General features: G+C 38.3%; 1 protein-coding gene across 1 annotated transcript in view; it reads right to left on the bottom strand.

Moving 5' to 3' along the window:
* The window catches only part of LOC139736286 (adenylate kinase 2, mitochondrial-like), a 28,313-nt gene extending 12,402 nt beyond the window's left edge, over positions 1-15,911 (bottom strand). The window contains exon 1 of the mRNA XM_071647017.1: positions 15,813-15,911. Within this exon, the coding sequence (XP_071503118.1) occupies positions 15,813-15,911 (99 nt within the window). The remainder of the gene's footprint in view (positions 1-15,812) is intronic.
* Positions 15,912-17,683: the final 1,772 nt, after the last annotated feature.

The following is a 17,683-nucleotide window of genomic DNA, read 5'->3' as shown; positions in this document are numbered from 1 at the left end:
TGTGCATGGGTCTGTGCCTGTACTATGTTTTTGTTTTTCACTCCATTTTTTTTTCAATTTGGTGGGCTATTGAACATCTTTTTAACAGTCTACAGCAGGCAATTGCAATGTCGACAGTGGTGTGCTACTGTACCTCGTGTTATCCACAGCATGCCAGCATTACAGGCATAATCAATCAATGTACTGTGGTATATGGAGGCCCAGCGAAGGAGAAACATTTTCATCAGTCTTTGGCTGACAGTACAATGTGAATTGTACAATGTACTAGGTGTTTCAAAAAACATTTCCCACTTTTGATCATAAATATTTCAAAAACTATTCATTCGATAAAACTGTCATTGATATGAGTGATAGCTGGATAGTGTACAATTTGGTTGAAGGTGATTTGCACGTGAAAGCATAAATCAGTTTCTTTAAAGCTAAGATTGATTTTGAAGTAAGGTTTCAGATTTTGGTCAAATGTTGACCCTCTGTACAAAAATTGAACTTCGCACAGGAACCAATGATGTGTACAATGTATGTGAGTGTGTGCTGACAATGGCCCTGAACAATGGACATGTCTGAACCACCTGTTGACTAGGCGTCAGTCTTGCGCTCCCTGTCACATGAATGCTTAATCAATAATTCATGTGGATTGCCCTGGGCACTGCTAGTCTGAATTCATGCACGGTAAAGTGCTTGCAAACACCCATTCCAGCTGGCAATCATTTTCGAATTTTACTTCACATATCACTAAATTTGGGATATAAATAAGCATAAATGATCTTAAGTTCCTCATTTTAAAACAACTGTCTACTAATTAAATAGTCTGACAAATTTTTTGCTTTTTCGATAAAAAGAGATCATTTTTGGTAAAGAGTTCACAACATTCATCACTGGGGCGATTTGTTTCAGAGTAGATTTATTTAAGGCTCCATAATAATTATACACAAGTGTATTACTCTAATTGATTTTCTTTACTTCCTGTCACCACATTTACGATAGAACACAAGGTATTCATTGTAATTTTGTTTTTCAGAAGTAGGGAGAGCACTGACGCGACTCAACGATAGTATCGACAGGCGTTTGACTTTACACAGATACTGCCAGGGGCTGAATAAAGACTAGCTGTGATAGTGGAATTTCTCATGAATGAATAATGAAGCATTCAAACCCTGGCCATTGTTGAGGACCATTGTCAGGGTGTTAACCACACACTCCCATACACACCCATTGACCCCTGTGCAAAGTGAAATTTTGTACAGAGGTTTGAAAATAGAGCAAAGTCTGGAACCTAACTGTGAAATTAATCATGGATTTCATGAAACTTATTTATGCTTTCATATTTAAACCACCTTCAACCAAATTGTACACTATTCAGTTATCACTCATATCAATGGCAGTGTTATCTGATATATAGTTGTTGAATTATCAAGAATCAAAAGTGGGAAATGTTTTTTGAAACACCTAGTACATTGACAGTAGAAAAGGTGTCCACTGAGCATCGTATCATGTTCACTGTACTATGTACCGGTACTGTAGAGCGTACATACAGATGATATCAGCACTGCTAAATTTGGATAGTCTCAAGTGATGAAACTTGTTTTGTTTTGTTCTGTTTTGTTTGTTTGTTTTTTGAGGCAAGACAAAATCTGTGACACAAATTGACCCTGCTTACACATTTGTAGTTCATTGACAGGCCTCCTACACAGGTGACTGATTTTGATAGTTCACTTGGTAACCGAAACATACAACATGTGTACACCATTGTACATCATGTACAGCACAAACCATGGACTCTTCAAATGTACATTGTAAATTCATATTGATCACAAGCTGTCTGATTGACAATTGAGAGTATAGTACTTGCCTTATCCAGCAATGTTGGCACCAAAAGTTTAAATATTCATAACTTTTGAATTGATTGTCCAATTTTCCACAAACTTATACTGATGTATTAAATTACAAATATTGCTGCTTTCACTCGATGCACATTCATATTTGGGATTTGGGTCCCTGTATTTTCTGTATGCATGGAACCAACTTGAAGCTCTAAAACCAAACAATGCACAATTGTACACTTGTCAATGCATGCATGATTTAATACACATGTACTAAAACAATGTTGTATCAAAATGTGCTGGTAGAAATGGTAAAATTTCTGGGAGTCAGTTGAAACACTATGCTTACAGTGCAGTGTACTGTCATTGATTTTTAATTAGGGCAGGTCGCTATTATTCAACTTGTTGTCCTACGTACAGACAGAGTATAAACCTGAACTGTACCCACTGGGTTTCATGTCACACACATACAATGTGTATGTTGTATGCCAGGCCAAGATTTGGACAAGGAGTTAAAGGGAAGGTAAACCCAAAGAGCAATGTGGATTGAGTGAAAGCAGCAACATTAGTAGAACACATAAATGAAAGTTTGAGGAAAATCGGACAATCGATGCAAAAGTTATGAATTTTTAAAGTTTTGGTGTTGGAACCGCTGGATGAGGAGACTACTAGAGGATATGACGTATGAGTGGACAACAATACAAAGAAAATATAAAGGAAATTCAACAAAAATTCACTTTTCTAGAATTATGAAAGAGCAGTGGACCAACCGCTTTCAGAAAGCAGGGGGAATAATTGCTACCCTTAACATATGTCAATATCAAATTGATGGAATTTGTACTTTTCATGAAAAATGGATTTTTGTAGTATTTTCTTTATATTTTCTTGGTATTGTTGTCCACTCATACGTCATAACCTCTAGTAGTCTCCTCATCCAGCGGTTCCAACACCAAAACTTTAAAAATTCATAACATTTGCATCGATTGTCCGATTTTCTTCAAACTTTCACTGATGTGTTCTACTAATGTTGCTGCTTTCACTCAATCCACATTGTTCTTGGGGTTTATCTTCCCTTTAAATTAGACACAACTTCTTGGTTTAGAAGAGCAGGACTTGGTACAACCTGTAGGCCTATCAGCAGGAAGCACGATAACCTTCTTGGGTATGAGTTACTTTAAAAGAGCTGTTGTAGGATACAGCAATGTTTACATACAGTGCACAGTAATATTGACAGGCCTTCAATTGCGCTGAAAAGTAACATTGATTGTAATATTGCATAACACCATGAATTATACGCTAAACATAAAAACACACTCTGAAAGTAGAGCAATGTATATTTACCAGTAATTCATCAATTAGTAATGACACTAACCAGCACATACATGTATTTTCACACCAAACACACAGGTCTCCGATCCTACTTCAAATATGTGACATTTGAGACAGTGTAATTGGACAGTATGTCTTTTCTTGTATTTGGACTTTGCTACTGTACAAAGGAAATACAAAACATCCCGTTCCAGTACTACTTAAATGCAATGACAGCTCCACACAGGTGGTATCAGACTTTCAAATCTCTGGCGTACTTCCTTGAGCTTATTGTAGGGCTGTCATTGTTGCAGACCAATGTAAATCAGGTTTTAACAGGGCTCATTTGATTTACTGGAATACTGAGAGAATAATACAGAACACAGATTTTGCAGTATTTTGTTTTGATTTTCAAGCGTCCATACTGTTGTAGGATTCGCATAAACCAGTCCGGAGCGCTTTATACAATGTAGGCCTACATCCTAGTATCCAAACTGATATCTTTCTCTCCTTTTATTTTGTTGTCCCAGCCTGGGCGAGCTACTTTCTTTTTTTGACCCACATTGTAAGCTCTGCTATCAAGGGATCATCCATGCAGAAAATACCCACCCACATACATTTCTCAACTCTGCTAATAATCCTGGTAAGAAGAAACGGGGATAACTGTACAGTATTCCACGCATACAACTACATTGTATAGAGGACGTGCTCATCACGGCTACGAGCAAACTGCATTCCTGAGGTACAGGATTGTAGCTGACAGGCAAAACAAAAAAAAATGAGGAAATGCTTTACCAATGTAGGAGAGGGGAATGAGTAGAATTAATCTTATTATACCAGTGAGGTGTGAAAAAAACAACTCCCTGCTTCAACTTGTAACTGTGCTGCTATAGAGACTCCTGCTACTTTTAAGCCAGTACATCTGTGCCTCAGGTCCTTTGTACAAAAAAGTCTACAAATGTTGCATTAATTCGATTACAAGTCTGCCTCTGACTGGAAGTACAACATTCAGCCTCTGGAAAATCTGCATTATGAATTGTATCCTACACAAAACATAGCTAGCTTTAATATGCAATATCAACCGACTGTATTGAGATGTCTATGTATAACCCCTCACCAACCCTGTTGTATATTGCCTCATACGACAGAAGAAGAAATCCATAAACCTCAACAACAGTGTACTACAAAATGTAATCTTACATTTTATAGTTGATGATGTTTTCTATTAAAACATGCTCACACCAAAGCTTTGGTGCCTGGCAATTTTGATTGCAACAGCCTTGCAACAGCCACACAAAGCCTCAGAGAACTATTAGGCCTACATGTACATGCCACAGACATTGTGTTACGTGTACATCAAGAGTACACATTTGTACTGGCGGTATTCAGGAGGATAAATATATGTTGGCCACATGTAAAGTCCTGCAAATAATTTTCATCTTCTGCAGAATACCGGTAAAACTACTGTATCGGAACTGTACAGTGATAGTTGTTGCATCTATTTCCAATGGCTGAGAAGCTGCAAATTTGCATATGTATGGTCAATACTTCACAAATCACACTGTAAAAATTAATTCACTGCATAAATGTCAAAAACAAAATAAAATTGCTACAAATTGCAATACGGAAGCACAAGAAATATTTTAGTAAAGGACGGTGCGCAGGAGAACAAATCATCCTGCACTTAAAAATCAACCAATTTGTCTGCACAAGATGAAACAATATACCGGCAAGAAATGAATCCGACATTGATGCACGCCAACAACACAAGTCCTGACAATACTGCTTCACACTAAAATAAAGTGCAAACCCATGTCAACAGTCATCCGGATGAGAGAGGTGGCATACAATTTGTATATAGGCCTAATACATTTCATAAGCCTACACCATTTGCAAACAGTGACCTCGATGATATATCATATCACATAGCACATTGACATTGACATTGACAGTATGGTTCATAAACCCTTCCCATAGGCAGAACAAATTTCAAGCGTGCAGGGAGTCAAACTGTAAACAGAGCTGAGACAGCACAAGCGGGAATTCCAATACAAACATACATATTCCACCACTGGAGAAGAATTGTATTAGACACGTCAAGTCACGATGATACAATCCATTCACTTTCCCTCAATATGGAGCACTGGAATCTGTCCCGTCCACTGAGCCACAGAAATCACAGGATGATAACCGGTACCAGGTACACCGCTAAACACACACAATCACACACACATTAAAGAGTGGACCAGACCGTAGCAGCCTACAGCCTACATTCCAAACCCTGGGGAAAGCTCCTTGCACTGCATGCACAGACGAGCAGCATTTACAATTATACTCAGCAAAGACCCCAGCATTAACACAGGCAGTAACGGCTGACGATCACAGCAGCAATCTGTATACAGGCTGTAGATGACCTGCATCCTCACCACTGGGGGTGGGGTGGGGCTCGCAGCTACAGTAATGCCAGGATGCCACTCAGCCACGCCCTTTGGGAGATTTCTCCATTGAAGCATCTTGCTATTACTGTATGTACACTCTGCACGTACATGTACACAAGCTGTGTACACACTAGTGCATTCTGAGAATATCAACCTTTGATACCGATAAAATACACAGTATGATAAATTGCATTCATATAATGCAATTTTTATGTGCCATGCTCACTGTGCTTTTTGTTCAGGGACATGTACTGCATGCACATGATGCTGGTATGGCCCACACTACACTGCAGGATTTTTTCCCCCCTTTTTAATACAGTAGTTAGTAAAACAATGAATTCAATGTGGCGTCATTTGTGCAGAATAAGCTTCTATTGCAGCACACCCAGACTACAAGGTTATCACTCAGGAATTGACAGGTTAGGAAGTTGATAATAGATTCTGCCTCATCTGTAATGTCTCTCTTGAGACCACATGATAAAATGATGCCACTGTCAATCAGAGAGTACTGTACACTGATTATGAATTGATACAAGTCTACAATGTATTTGAAGCATTGTTGCATATGTTTTAGTTGCAAGACCCATTAAAGGACAAGTTCACCTTTATAAACATAAGGATTGAGAGAATGTAGCAATATCAGTAGAACACAGTGACATCATTGAAAGTTTGAGGAAAATCAGACAATCCGTTCAAAAGTTATGAATTTTTAAAATTTTTGTGCAGCAACCGCTGGATGAGAAGACTACTGCAGTGTATGAATAACTAGCGTACAACAATATAAGGAAAATATAAAGAGAATTTCACAAAATTCCATCTTTTGAAAAAAGTACACATTCCCCTGACTCGTTGCCGACAAATGTTATGGGCAATATTATTCCCCCTGCCTTTAGAAAGAGGCAAGTCAAGAGCACTTTTATTATGCGAAAAAAATGAAAATATGTTGAATTTTCTTTTACATTTTCTTTATACTGTTGTACGCATATGACTCACAAGCTGTAGTAGTCTCCTCATCCAGCGGTTTCAACACAAAAATTTTAAAAATTCATAACTTTTGCATCGATTGTCCAATTTTCCTCAAACTTTCACTGATGTGTTCTACTAATATTGTTGCATTCTCTCAATCCTTATGTTTATGAAGGTGAACTTGTCCTTTAAGTCTCATCAAATGTGCATCATATCAAAACTACATTCTGTATTAAAGCAGGGTCAATTTTAGTCACAGATTTCTTCTTCCCTCAAAAACAAACAAATTAAAAAGAAACAAACAAACAAAGAAAGAACATCAATTGCAATATTAATAATATAATCTGGATATAATATACACACTTTCTAATCTGTATAATTGCAATAGTCAACAGACTGACATTAAACCTTCACATCTTTGAATATCTGAGATTATTGAATGATTTTTTTTTATAAGTAGGCCCATGGAATGTTTCTCATTACTCATAGAAATATCTTTAATTGCAAACATCAAGCAAGGGGATACAATATACTGCAAGTACATAACAATACGGTAGTAGCACTGTTGGGTTTCTTTTGTAGCCAAACAGTATCTTGAGTTTTTGATCACTCTCAAACTACAGTTTGTAATCATAGCTAATTATGATTTTTACATTGCATCCAACAATTCCACTGTGTTATCTTTATTCACTCTCCTGTAAGACTGCCAAGAGGTGGTGTACACCTCTTACAATACATAACAATTACAATGCATGTACAACACAGCACACATGGTTAAACTTGTCCTGTATAGACTATTAGTTAAAACTGGAGCAAGAACATTGAGAAAGACAAGATACATTGGACTAAAAGGTTATCAAATGTTTCACATTATAAAACATGTACAAAGTTCTATTGTGTCTGTGCAGCAATAATCATTAGGCAGTGTAAGCAGCCCTGGGAGTGCATGGATAGCATATTAAACCTGTGTGGGCTTGTGCTTGATGGGACTGACTGAAAGTGAACTTGCTCCCTCTACAGTTTACAAGCAGAAAGGTTAAAAAAAAAAAGAACTTCAGCTTTGGCAATAACCATGACCCAGCGCTATTTTAGATTGCTTTTCCATCTCCCTCTCTCTCTCTCTCTCTCTCTCTCTCTTGTATTTCTCTCTTAAAATTTGGAATCACCACCAGTTTAGTCTATGCGAACTTTACCATAGCCGTCTTCTCCTCTTTTATCTTTTGTCTCTTCATTTTTCTCTTTTTTATTCACCTTGTTTTTCTTTCTCTCTTCTTACAACTCCCTCTGCCTCTGCCTACTGCATTATTCTCCCTGTTTAGTTCTTAGACATGTTAGTTCATGCCCTGATTGGATTCTTGATAAGACAAATTTGCAGACTTTGATCTGTATCTGCCAAATCATGTGTACACAGCACCATAATCTCATAAAGCACAAGACTATCATCTACATGTTGTGTCACTGCCTGCCTTCATGCAGAAATTGAAGAACACAGCGGCAAATTGCAGATAATAATACTAACGATCTTTGAGGGATGGTATGGTTTTAGTTCAGATGATTATTCAAGTTTTAACTTTTTAGCAAGATAATGAGAAACCACAATGTATGATATTTAAAAGCCCATACAATTCCTAGAGGAATTCAAAGTTTATTTGATGAAAATCAGTTTTGAAATGGCTGAGATATCCAAAAACAAAGTAAAACAAAGTGATTCTAATAAAAGGTAAGACCCAACTTTTATTAGGACCATTTTTACTTTGTACTAGAATATTTATCAGCCATTTCAAAACTACCATAATTTTCATCACATAGACTTTAATTCCTCTTAGAACTGTATGCTTATTAATATTTCATGTGTAAGTGGCTGTAATTATCTCACATTAAAGAGCTAAAATCTGAATCACTACACACTCAACCAAATGTACAATTTTTGTATACCATCCCTTTATGTGCATTGTACATTAATGTCCAATATGGGGAATTATTATCCATACAGAGGATTTTTAGAGCCCAAATACAAGTGTTATTTTGTCGATGCACCTCATAACCTCCAACTCACTTAAAAAGTTTGTTGAACTCGACCAATATTTTTTGCCGAGGCGACCAATATTTAAAATATTGGACGGCAAGAGGGGGATTCCCCAAAGTTTTAATAAACTGCACCGTGATTGGTTGAGATATATACGAGATGACCTGAAATAAGAAGTAAAAACGTCTGTGATTGGTCAATCACGAATTAACTAGAATATCGTTTCTTCTAAAATTCTGTGTTTATACAAACACATTTCATATATCAATTAGTTGAAATTGTTTTTCACACAATTTTTCAAAATATCACTTTCATAACAGGAAGTTAAATTTAGGTTTGATGAAAACAAGTTGCATTTTTTTGTGCATGCAGGCGCAAGGCCACGATTGATCTGCAGCTCTGCATGCTCAGCGCTACTGCTAGATAGCCCGCGCGCGATATAATGTAGCCGGCCACCGCCGCTGCGCTTGCATTTGCATGCGCGATGTCATTACAGTTACTGTACATGTACACACTGTACGTACGTGTGTACAATACGTTATATACAGCACAGTAGGACTAGTTGTGGTAGTAGTAGCCTAATTCGATCTTTCACGATCTACGGTATAGATATGACGTGAATTCTTTCTCAGATCACAGATACAAATACATCTAATTCTGGTCTTAATTAGCTAAACAGTAACATGACGGCTACCTTGGATACATAGATCACTGTTTTATCAGAGACTGAAGTGGATTAACTTGCACTGAAGAGTGTACATGTACCATACCCCATGTCAGGATCACTACACAGTAGGAACAGCACTCGGAGTCGGAGACAGAAAGGGTAGGCCTGAGTGAAAACATTCTTTGCTAAAATCCTCTGTAGGATAATAATGATGATATTGAATGTCCTATTTTCGATTAATACAAGGAAATATTGGACTCGCTAAGCAAAATATTGGACTGGTCTTCGACTCGTCCAATATTTGTGCATAGCTCGTCCAATATTTCCTTGTATTAATCTCAAGGCCATCCAATATTATATAAGTATTTTGTCAGCCTGTATGATGAGCAGTCAAAAAAACATCTCTCATGCAGTTTATGCAATGCACAAGAAGATACACAAACTTCATAGACATTTCATGTCTTCATCTGTCATTGCTCCCCCATAAATTTGTACATGAGAAGGTTTGGGTCTTCATGCAGACTGCATCTTGTTTATATTCTATGAAGGATGCACTGCTTTCCATCACTACTGAGACTGAGGACAAGCTTGTTGACATCCTTGCATTCTTGTGGCATTTTTGTTTTGAAGCTGTGGATGTCTACAGGTTTTCTATGTATACTTTTAATAGCATTCATTCAATCAAGTTGCATTCAAATAATTTTAACAATAATGATAATTAATGCAATGGTATCATAAAACTTGCACAAAGTTCAAACAGAAAGACTGCCTCTCGCGAGTTGATCAATATGCTCTTTTTATTGGACATGTACTGTACAGTGAGATCAAAAGGGGTACTGAAAAATCATTGAAATGTTACGAGAACATAATATTTATTCAAAAGTTTGTGTAGGTATTCTTGATTCACTGAACATCATCATGTTGCACTAAAACAAACTGGAATTGAAGTTAAGTGCAAAATTGCGTACACTGCACATTTACATGTAGTCCTCTGCACAGAGTTCCTCACCTGCTCCAGGCAATATTTAAAGCCTTGCAATCATGGCGAGTGGTTTGTGCATCACGGAGACGAACGCAACACGCTGCCTCCCCCATTCTGTATCAAATGTAGTGATCCCGAATGAGAATAGCGCTGGCTCAATGGGCCAGCGAACAACACTCTAGACTACAAGAGTTCTGTGCTACAAATCTCCTGACCCAAAATGGCTGTCCGAGCGAGTCACGAGAGCTTCCGAATGGACGCACACTCTGAGTGCGTATGCGCATGAAGAGAGGCCAAAAGAGCCACGTGTCTTCTGGCCTCTCTCCTCCAATCACCGTAGCTCACGGTCACAATGTTTGTGTATGATACGTACACACACATGCACACACACACACACACGTGTCTCAGTGGCAGCATTGTCCCACACGTTTATGGATATATGCACCGAGTCCTGGCATTGCGCAATTGCATGCACAAACTTCGGTCGTTCGGGAGTTTACATGTACGTACCATTAGGGATGACGATCGTCCGACTTTAAAGTCAGTCTTGTCTGCAGATATTGCAACCAACCACAAGGGAGATGAAAAGAGACACTATCAGGGGTGGCTGCTACAGACGGTTTCTTCGACATTTGTGTGTATCACACACACATATGCAAACTGGGGAGTTCAGTGGCTGCATTTTAAGCAGTTGGCCACCAGGGTAGGTTTGACTTTCCACATGTTTCAAGTCTGTGTAGATAGGGTTTACATCATTCATACTGTACCTACAGTATTTTGCTCTTATTATAACAGTAATCATTTATTAGCTCAGTACGAACTACACCCACAAGTGGAAGACTTTTCAGATTGCTTGTCACTTTATATACAGTAAGTGTTACCTCGTACATGTACGTCTGTAGCACACAGACTCAAAGATATTGCATCAAAAAGTTCTTGCAGGTCTGTGCACTATCCACCCTTTGCCACAGCTCACTAAACACTACATGTAGATTTGTGTCAAGCAGACATTTTGGATCCTGGTCTTCAACCACACAGAGGCTGAGCATAGTTGTCAAGGCTTTGTTTTTAATAGCTGTTGTCCACTAGAAGTGGACACTGGTACAGGCATGTACAGCAGATAACACTAGCAGAATTAGGCTGCCGTGGACAGACTGATTTTGCTACAACATGCATTTCCCACAGACACCTGCCCCAGTATAGACCGTTTCAATTTCGATGGCCTATTCACCTACCGCCGCTAGCGGCGCTATAACGGCCGCCATAACTGGGGGCCAACGGGGGCTCCCAGCCACCAGCGAGCTAGCTACCCAGCGAGTTGCACTTGCAGCTAGCAGCCCAGCGTACCCATCGCGCATAGTTAGCCGGGCGCGGCCGCTGGGTCGGCGACCGCCGCGCTAAAATTGTGATTGTTTTACTTACTTACTGTGGAAAAGTCATTCAGCGGCATTTAATGCCTTTCTTTTGGACAAATTGAGTAATGCAGACATATCGATCTAAAATGAAAGCTTCAAAGGATCAGAAAAAAAAAACATATTGTGCAGTTGTTTGGGTGCACAAATAACAGGCAAAAAAACGGAAATGGAAGCTGCACGTCAGTGTGTGAAATTTTGACGCATGATGAATCACTTAAGTGAAACACAGGGGTATAAAAATTGCACAGATTTTTTAAACAAACTTTGGCCTATGCCTAATAGATTCTTTATTTAATTAGGCTAAATCACTGCATATATTCATATTCGTAAAATAAAGTTGTTCATTTTAGAAGACAGGTTCAGGGGGGCATTTCATGAAGGAACTTGTCGGATAAAATGTCTGACAAGTCAATTATATCCGACAAGTTCAGAGAAATCAGCCAATCAGACTAAAGAATTTCTCAAAACTTGTCGGATATAAGTGACTTGTCAGATATCTTATCCGACAAGTTCCTTCATGAAATGCCCCCCAGATCAAAGATTTTGAGAATTAATTAAATATATATTTTTTAAATGCTTGGTGCAATACTTACAAAAGTTAGAATACACTTCCTGGCTATTAGTATATACTATATGACAAACATTTAAAGCCTACACTACAGCCAAATGAATGTTTCAAGATGTGTAAAAAAATCTTATGTTGTAAATTTTTACTTCTTCACTAAGCGTTCAGCATTAAATTGACCATAATCAATTTGGGCCAGGAACTCTGAATTTGAATTAATTTTCGATAAAGTGATACTTATAGATATTAAATTGCCATGAATGGTGGCAAACATCCGTTTCATAAGCATAATTCATATTAAGAAAGTTTGATTTGAAAATCACTTTTGTAGATTATAATTTTAGGCGTTAGCGCGATGTTAAATGCAAGGTTACTTAGACCTTAAACAGTAGAATGTTTGGTTGTTGACATCAGGCGACGTAAATTAACTTCTTATTAAAGTTTATACGGCTTAGAAACGCCAGGATTTGCCTTCAGTTTGGTTTACTTAGCAAGACTTGCCGGAAGTTAGTGACAACCGAAAATGATATAGGATGTAGCTAAAGGTTCTAGAAGTCAATAGGTCTAGACGGGTCTTGATCTAGTCTGGACTGTTGCCAGAATTCTAGACAAGATCTAAAAAACGTTAGACAGACTCTACCCCGCTGGTCCGAGAAAAGGCAAAAGCCTAAAAAGGTTTAAGTTAACTGATATTATTAGTTGCTTTGATAGCGCCATATCTACTATCTAGCTCAAGATTCTGATTCATTATTTGTATTTAATTATATCAGTAAACTGCTCAACAGTCTAGGATTACTATCTAGACGTCTTTCTGCGCCTAGCCATAGTTCTCCCCAGGTGTTTTTTATCCTCTTACACAAATGTGAATAGATCTATAAGGGGCTTACACGCGAGTACCCAGGTCATCGCAAAAGAAATAGAGTCTACAAACACTCACGGATCGTACCGATATTTACCTTGAAGTTCAAGTTTTGGCTACAGCCGTATATGCCATCTACCCATTCGCTCACAGTCGGTATAAGTTGTTTAATTTTATCAATTAGCTAACGAAAAAAAAAAAGTAGACTCTATAGTTGTCACAAATCCAGATGCGTCGATCGCTGCCAGCGCCAGAGAAAGCTAGCTGGCCGGCTGGCGCCGGGTGGTAAAAGCGCTGGCTGCCGCTGGCACCCTTGCCACGCACGCACGGCGCTTGCCGACCCGGCCTGGTTGGCCCCCCAGTTATGTTGTAGCAACATCAGTCCGTCCTCAAGGGGTTAAAATGCTGGGCCCAGAAAAATGACTTTGATAGAAAGATTAGAGTTGCTTCTATCAAACAGTGTTCTTCGTTCTTTCTGTATGAAAACTGCATACAGTTAAACTCGCCTAAGTCGACATCGCATATGTCGAATAATCGCGCAAGTCAATGATTTTAAAAAGTCCCGATTCTTCCCCATTGACTTACGTGTAATAATTCACTCACAAGTCGAATTTTGTAAGTCGAATACTCGCCTAAGTCGATGAAATTCCAAGAACACTTTCACGGAAAAACCATTAAATTCACTGTGCCTAAGTCGAATAAAATCTTATTGTGCAATAAATCACTGTCAAAATCACGAGACGCCAGTTTTTGTTTACATGAGAACTAGCCCGACCAGACAGGTGACACAAAAAAAATGATCTAAAGTATCAAAATTCAAAGCGATCGCATGCGATTGTTGAACTCTCTAGCGCTACGTACTTACAGCGACTGGGCAACGTGCAAAAAAGAATCTCGTTTTGGGGCATTGAAGGCTCTCGGAGAATTGCGGGAGGAACGGGTTAAATATGAGAGATCCTACAGCGCACACACAACCAGACACAGACTGCGATGGATGGACAGACAGACAGACACAAACATTTTCCGAACGATTTCTTTCAACTTGCCCAAATCTAAATATTGCAGAATCTAAAGGTAAATCTCCTACATTGATTTTTATTTTTAGCTCTGGCTTGGAGTCACGATTAAATTGCTTTTTGTAGTGAAGTCTTGAAATTAAGGATATATCGCATGACATTAGACTTTTGCTAGATGGCCAACTTCAAATCGATTTTGAATGGGACAGACTGATCGCACATACTGTGACATCTTGCAAAGAATAAGTTGCTTTGAGAGATAAGAGACGACATGGAAGTCAGCATCGATACCTGCTTCCCGCTGACCGATCGGTGTCAATTTGGTTCAAATTTAGATTTTATGTGAGGGATTAGAAATAAATTAGTGTAGAACTAGGCTTCTACAGAAAAATCTGTCTGTCCAGAGGAGTTTCTTATCATTTTTTTTTTTTTACTTTTATGGCTCTCCTCAAGGGAATTCCATGAAGCCAGACAGTCTCCGTGCCACGGAATCCCCAGCCCAGCCCCGACATTTATGACAAAATACAGACCGATCTTAAAAGTGAGTTTAGATAGTCTAGGTTCTATGACTATATAAATTTACTGTTCTACCAATATCTAAAATTCTACTTCTCTATCTAACGTTTAGAGTAAAAGCCCCAATTTCCGGACACTTAAGCTTTTTTGCAATATTTATTCAACTCAAATAATTTTCCACAAAAGGAAATCTAAAATAATGTTTGTTACATATATCAAACTAATTTTTCTTAATATTGATTTTCTCAAACCGATCATAAAATTTCACAAAATCCCCAAATATCATCACCTTGTCAATTCCCCAAAATTCGGACAGCGTCTCCAAAATCCGGACACGCGTGCAATGTCAGTACGCATACTTGTACAAGGCCACTGAAAAATCCGCGCGCGCCATACCTTCTTGACGCAAGGTTGCATTGAAGATGTTGCGGTGCCCGTTCGTGTCCGAATTTTGGGGACTCTGCACTTGCATTCAGCCCCATTACATTTATTCACTGCATCGGCACGTACGGAGATTTTGTTTTTCTTTTGTGTTTTTGAGGATACCATCACACTCTGAGCTTGCGATAAGCGAAAAATCTCGCAACAGAACAGCGCAATTTTTCAATTTTTAGCGCATTTTCGGCGACCCCGATTCTTTACACGGGCCCTAATTTGCGCGCGCTTTGGAAAAGTCGCGGCGATTCCGCGATTTTGACGGCAAAATTTGGGATTTTAGATGGATTTTTGGAGGTGACTCGGGCATTTTCGCGTGGTGAACGAGTGTGCCAAGTGTGTGAAACGATGTGATATGCTTGTGCTGTGACAGTCGACTTTGCTGCCTTGTGATAAGTGGTAAGTGTCCGGATATTGGAGGCCGGCCGAAAATTGGGGTTCTTACTCTAGATCAAGGCCTTCTGCCGTCTGGCCTTGGCCATGTTCAGTTGTTGCCTATTAAATGTTGGCTTAGTAGGATTTAGGTGCATTTTAGTTCCGTGAAATTTGAAACGTCAATGACAATGTAGGTATAAAAGTACATACGCGTTTGAAATGTGGCCCATTTACGCATTAGCCTTTAGTGAGTACAAGGTAATATAATTTAAGCCACTTGATTTGATTACAGGTAGTTATCTATCCATTCCACTAACATCAATTGTAGTACGTAGGACCACACAAGGACACTTTTCCATTGGTCCGTGCAAGAAGAAAGTGCAGTGACGCTGCATGTATGTTTTAGTTACATTTTCTTTCTTACCTGTGTACCTTTACCGGCTCCAGGTGGGCCCAACAGAATTGCTTTTATGCCTACTGCAACATCCTCCACTTTGGGCTTTGGTTGAGCTAAGGGCGGCATTTTTAAAGAAGAAAGTTGGGTCTTCTGCTGTTGGCAATGCGACGGAATTTTGTGCACGTGTGTGACGTGTTACATGAAATCGATCATGTAAAAATGAAACGGTGAAAACATAGTTTTCTGATCGATCTAAATTAGGCTCTTATTACAGGCGCCTTGTGGAGCTGTACTCACAGAACTCCATGTAGGCTGCATCCCCGTTCCGCTCCCGAAAAACCGCGTCCAAGGAGGAAATTTATTATAAAAGACAGAATCACTGCGAACAAGTAGACTGAGAGACTGAAAGATAGATAGATTAATACTTATAATTGATAAAGATGGACTGATAAAAGAGTCTGAATCTTATACTCACAATGAAAATCAAGGTAGACAATATCAAGCTCCATTATGATTGAAAAATCAAAAAAAAAATGTGGAAATTTTGCTCTCTATATATAAGTCATTAAACGTCACACTGCCTTTGCCTATAGTTTTGTGTTATTTTTTCTTCCATTATATCAAAATAAAATATAGATAATAACTTCTGCCAGGCGAAGCTGAATGGCACCATCGTCTGAACCTCGAAAACAGCAAAAAGGCAATACTGATGAATCTGGTTAAAAGGTGCACCATATGAGTTTTTGGTAAATCGTATGCATTCGATTGAACGGATATATAACGATAGGAAAGGCCATACTTTGTTTTTTGTTTGATTGTTTTTGTTTACAGTTCTTTTTGGTTTCTGCTTCGAGTTGTTTGTTGTTTTGTTTTGTTTTGTTTTGTTTTTTTGGCGCTATCTATGCTTTGCCAGTGGCTCAGGACCTAATATTCAATAGGCCCCTATACTCCATTCTGTATGTTTGTTTGTTTGTTTGTTTTTTGTTTGTTTGTTTGTTTGTTTTGTTTTGTTTTTTTTGGTTATGATTGGGTCTATAGTATAGACTTGGATTCGATATTGCCATTCCAGTTATCTTACAAAATTTTACTCTCAAACAGGGCTTCGACAGTGCTCTATAGCCTGAAAATTCAGTTCAAATTTATTTGTGTTTATGTTTATGTTTGTGTCTTGGAAGTCTGCAGGGTTATAGCAGTATAAGGGTGAGAGTTGGAGATATATTAATGCTTATGGTCATGCCAATAACGAAAAAACTAATAGAAAATGAAAGAACAAAAATGTAATTTCTCGTTGCGCAATTAAAAGAATAGTATTTAATTCAATTCAGTTCAATATATTTGAACCAATCTTCCATTCATCAACGCAAAAATAACAACCAAGTGTCGAAGAATGATTTTGATGCCATGTTTCCGCTCATGACAATAAATAAATATGTTATGGCCGGATCGTGAGAGGTACAACTTCAAGAGGTCCATCAAGGATTTAAATAATAAAATACATTCTATCAACACACAGATTTAAAAATAGTTTAAAAAAAACACTGAGGACGCCACGTATTAGACGGTTGATATCAGCCCTTTTCTGATGAAAATTGAAAAAAAAAAAGATTCTTACTGCTGATTCTGTACTGGATTCCCTCTGATGGGATTCCCACAAGTTTATAGGAAACTACTAAAATTGCAATGGAAGTCTACGAAAGATACCTTTTAGAAATTAAAGCCTGCTAGATTTATTGTTTACTTTCTTGTTATCATAAATAATTTTTATGACATTGTTGGTCATGTATAGGCCTACTTTTTTCCCCTCTTCTGAATGTAATTTCCGTTCGATTCTTCATCAATGTTCGTCAATAGCATAACTTTCTAATGTAACGTCTGGAGGTATTTCTAACCCTCTCCGG

The sequence above is a fragment of the Diadema antillarum genome, unplaced genomic scaffold (genome assembly GCF_040938485.1).
Source record: "Diadema antillarum isolate AM-2024a unplaced genomic scaffold, OU_Dant_1.0 seq00000635_RagTag, whole genome shotgun sequence".
In the NCBI taxonomy this organism is placed as follows: Eukaryota; Metazoa; Echinodermata; class Echinoidea; order Diadematoida; family Diadematidae; genus Diadema; species Diadema antillarum.
Note: the sequence above shows the minus strand (reverse complement) of the source record. Positions and strands in the feature narration are given on the sequence as shown.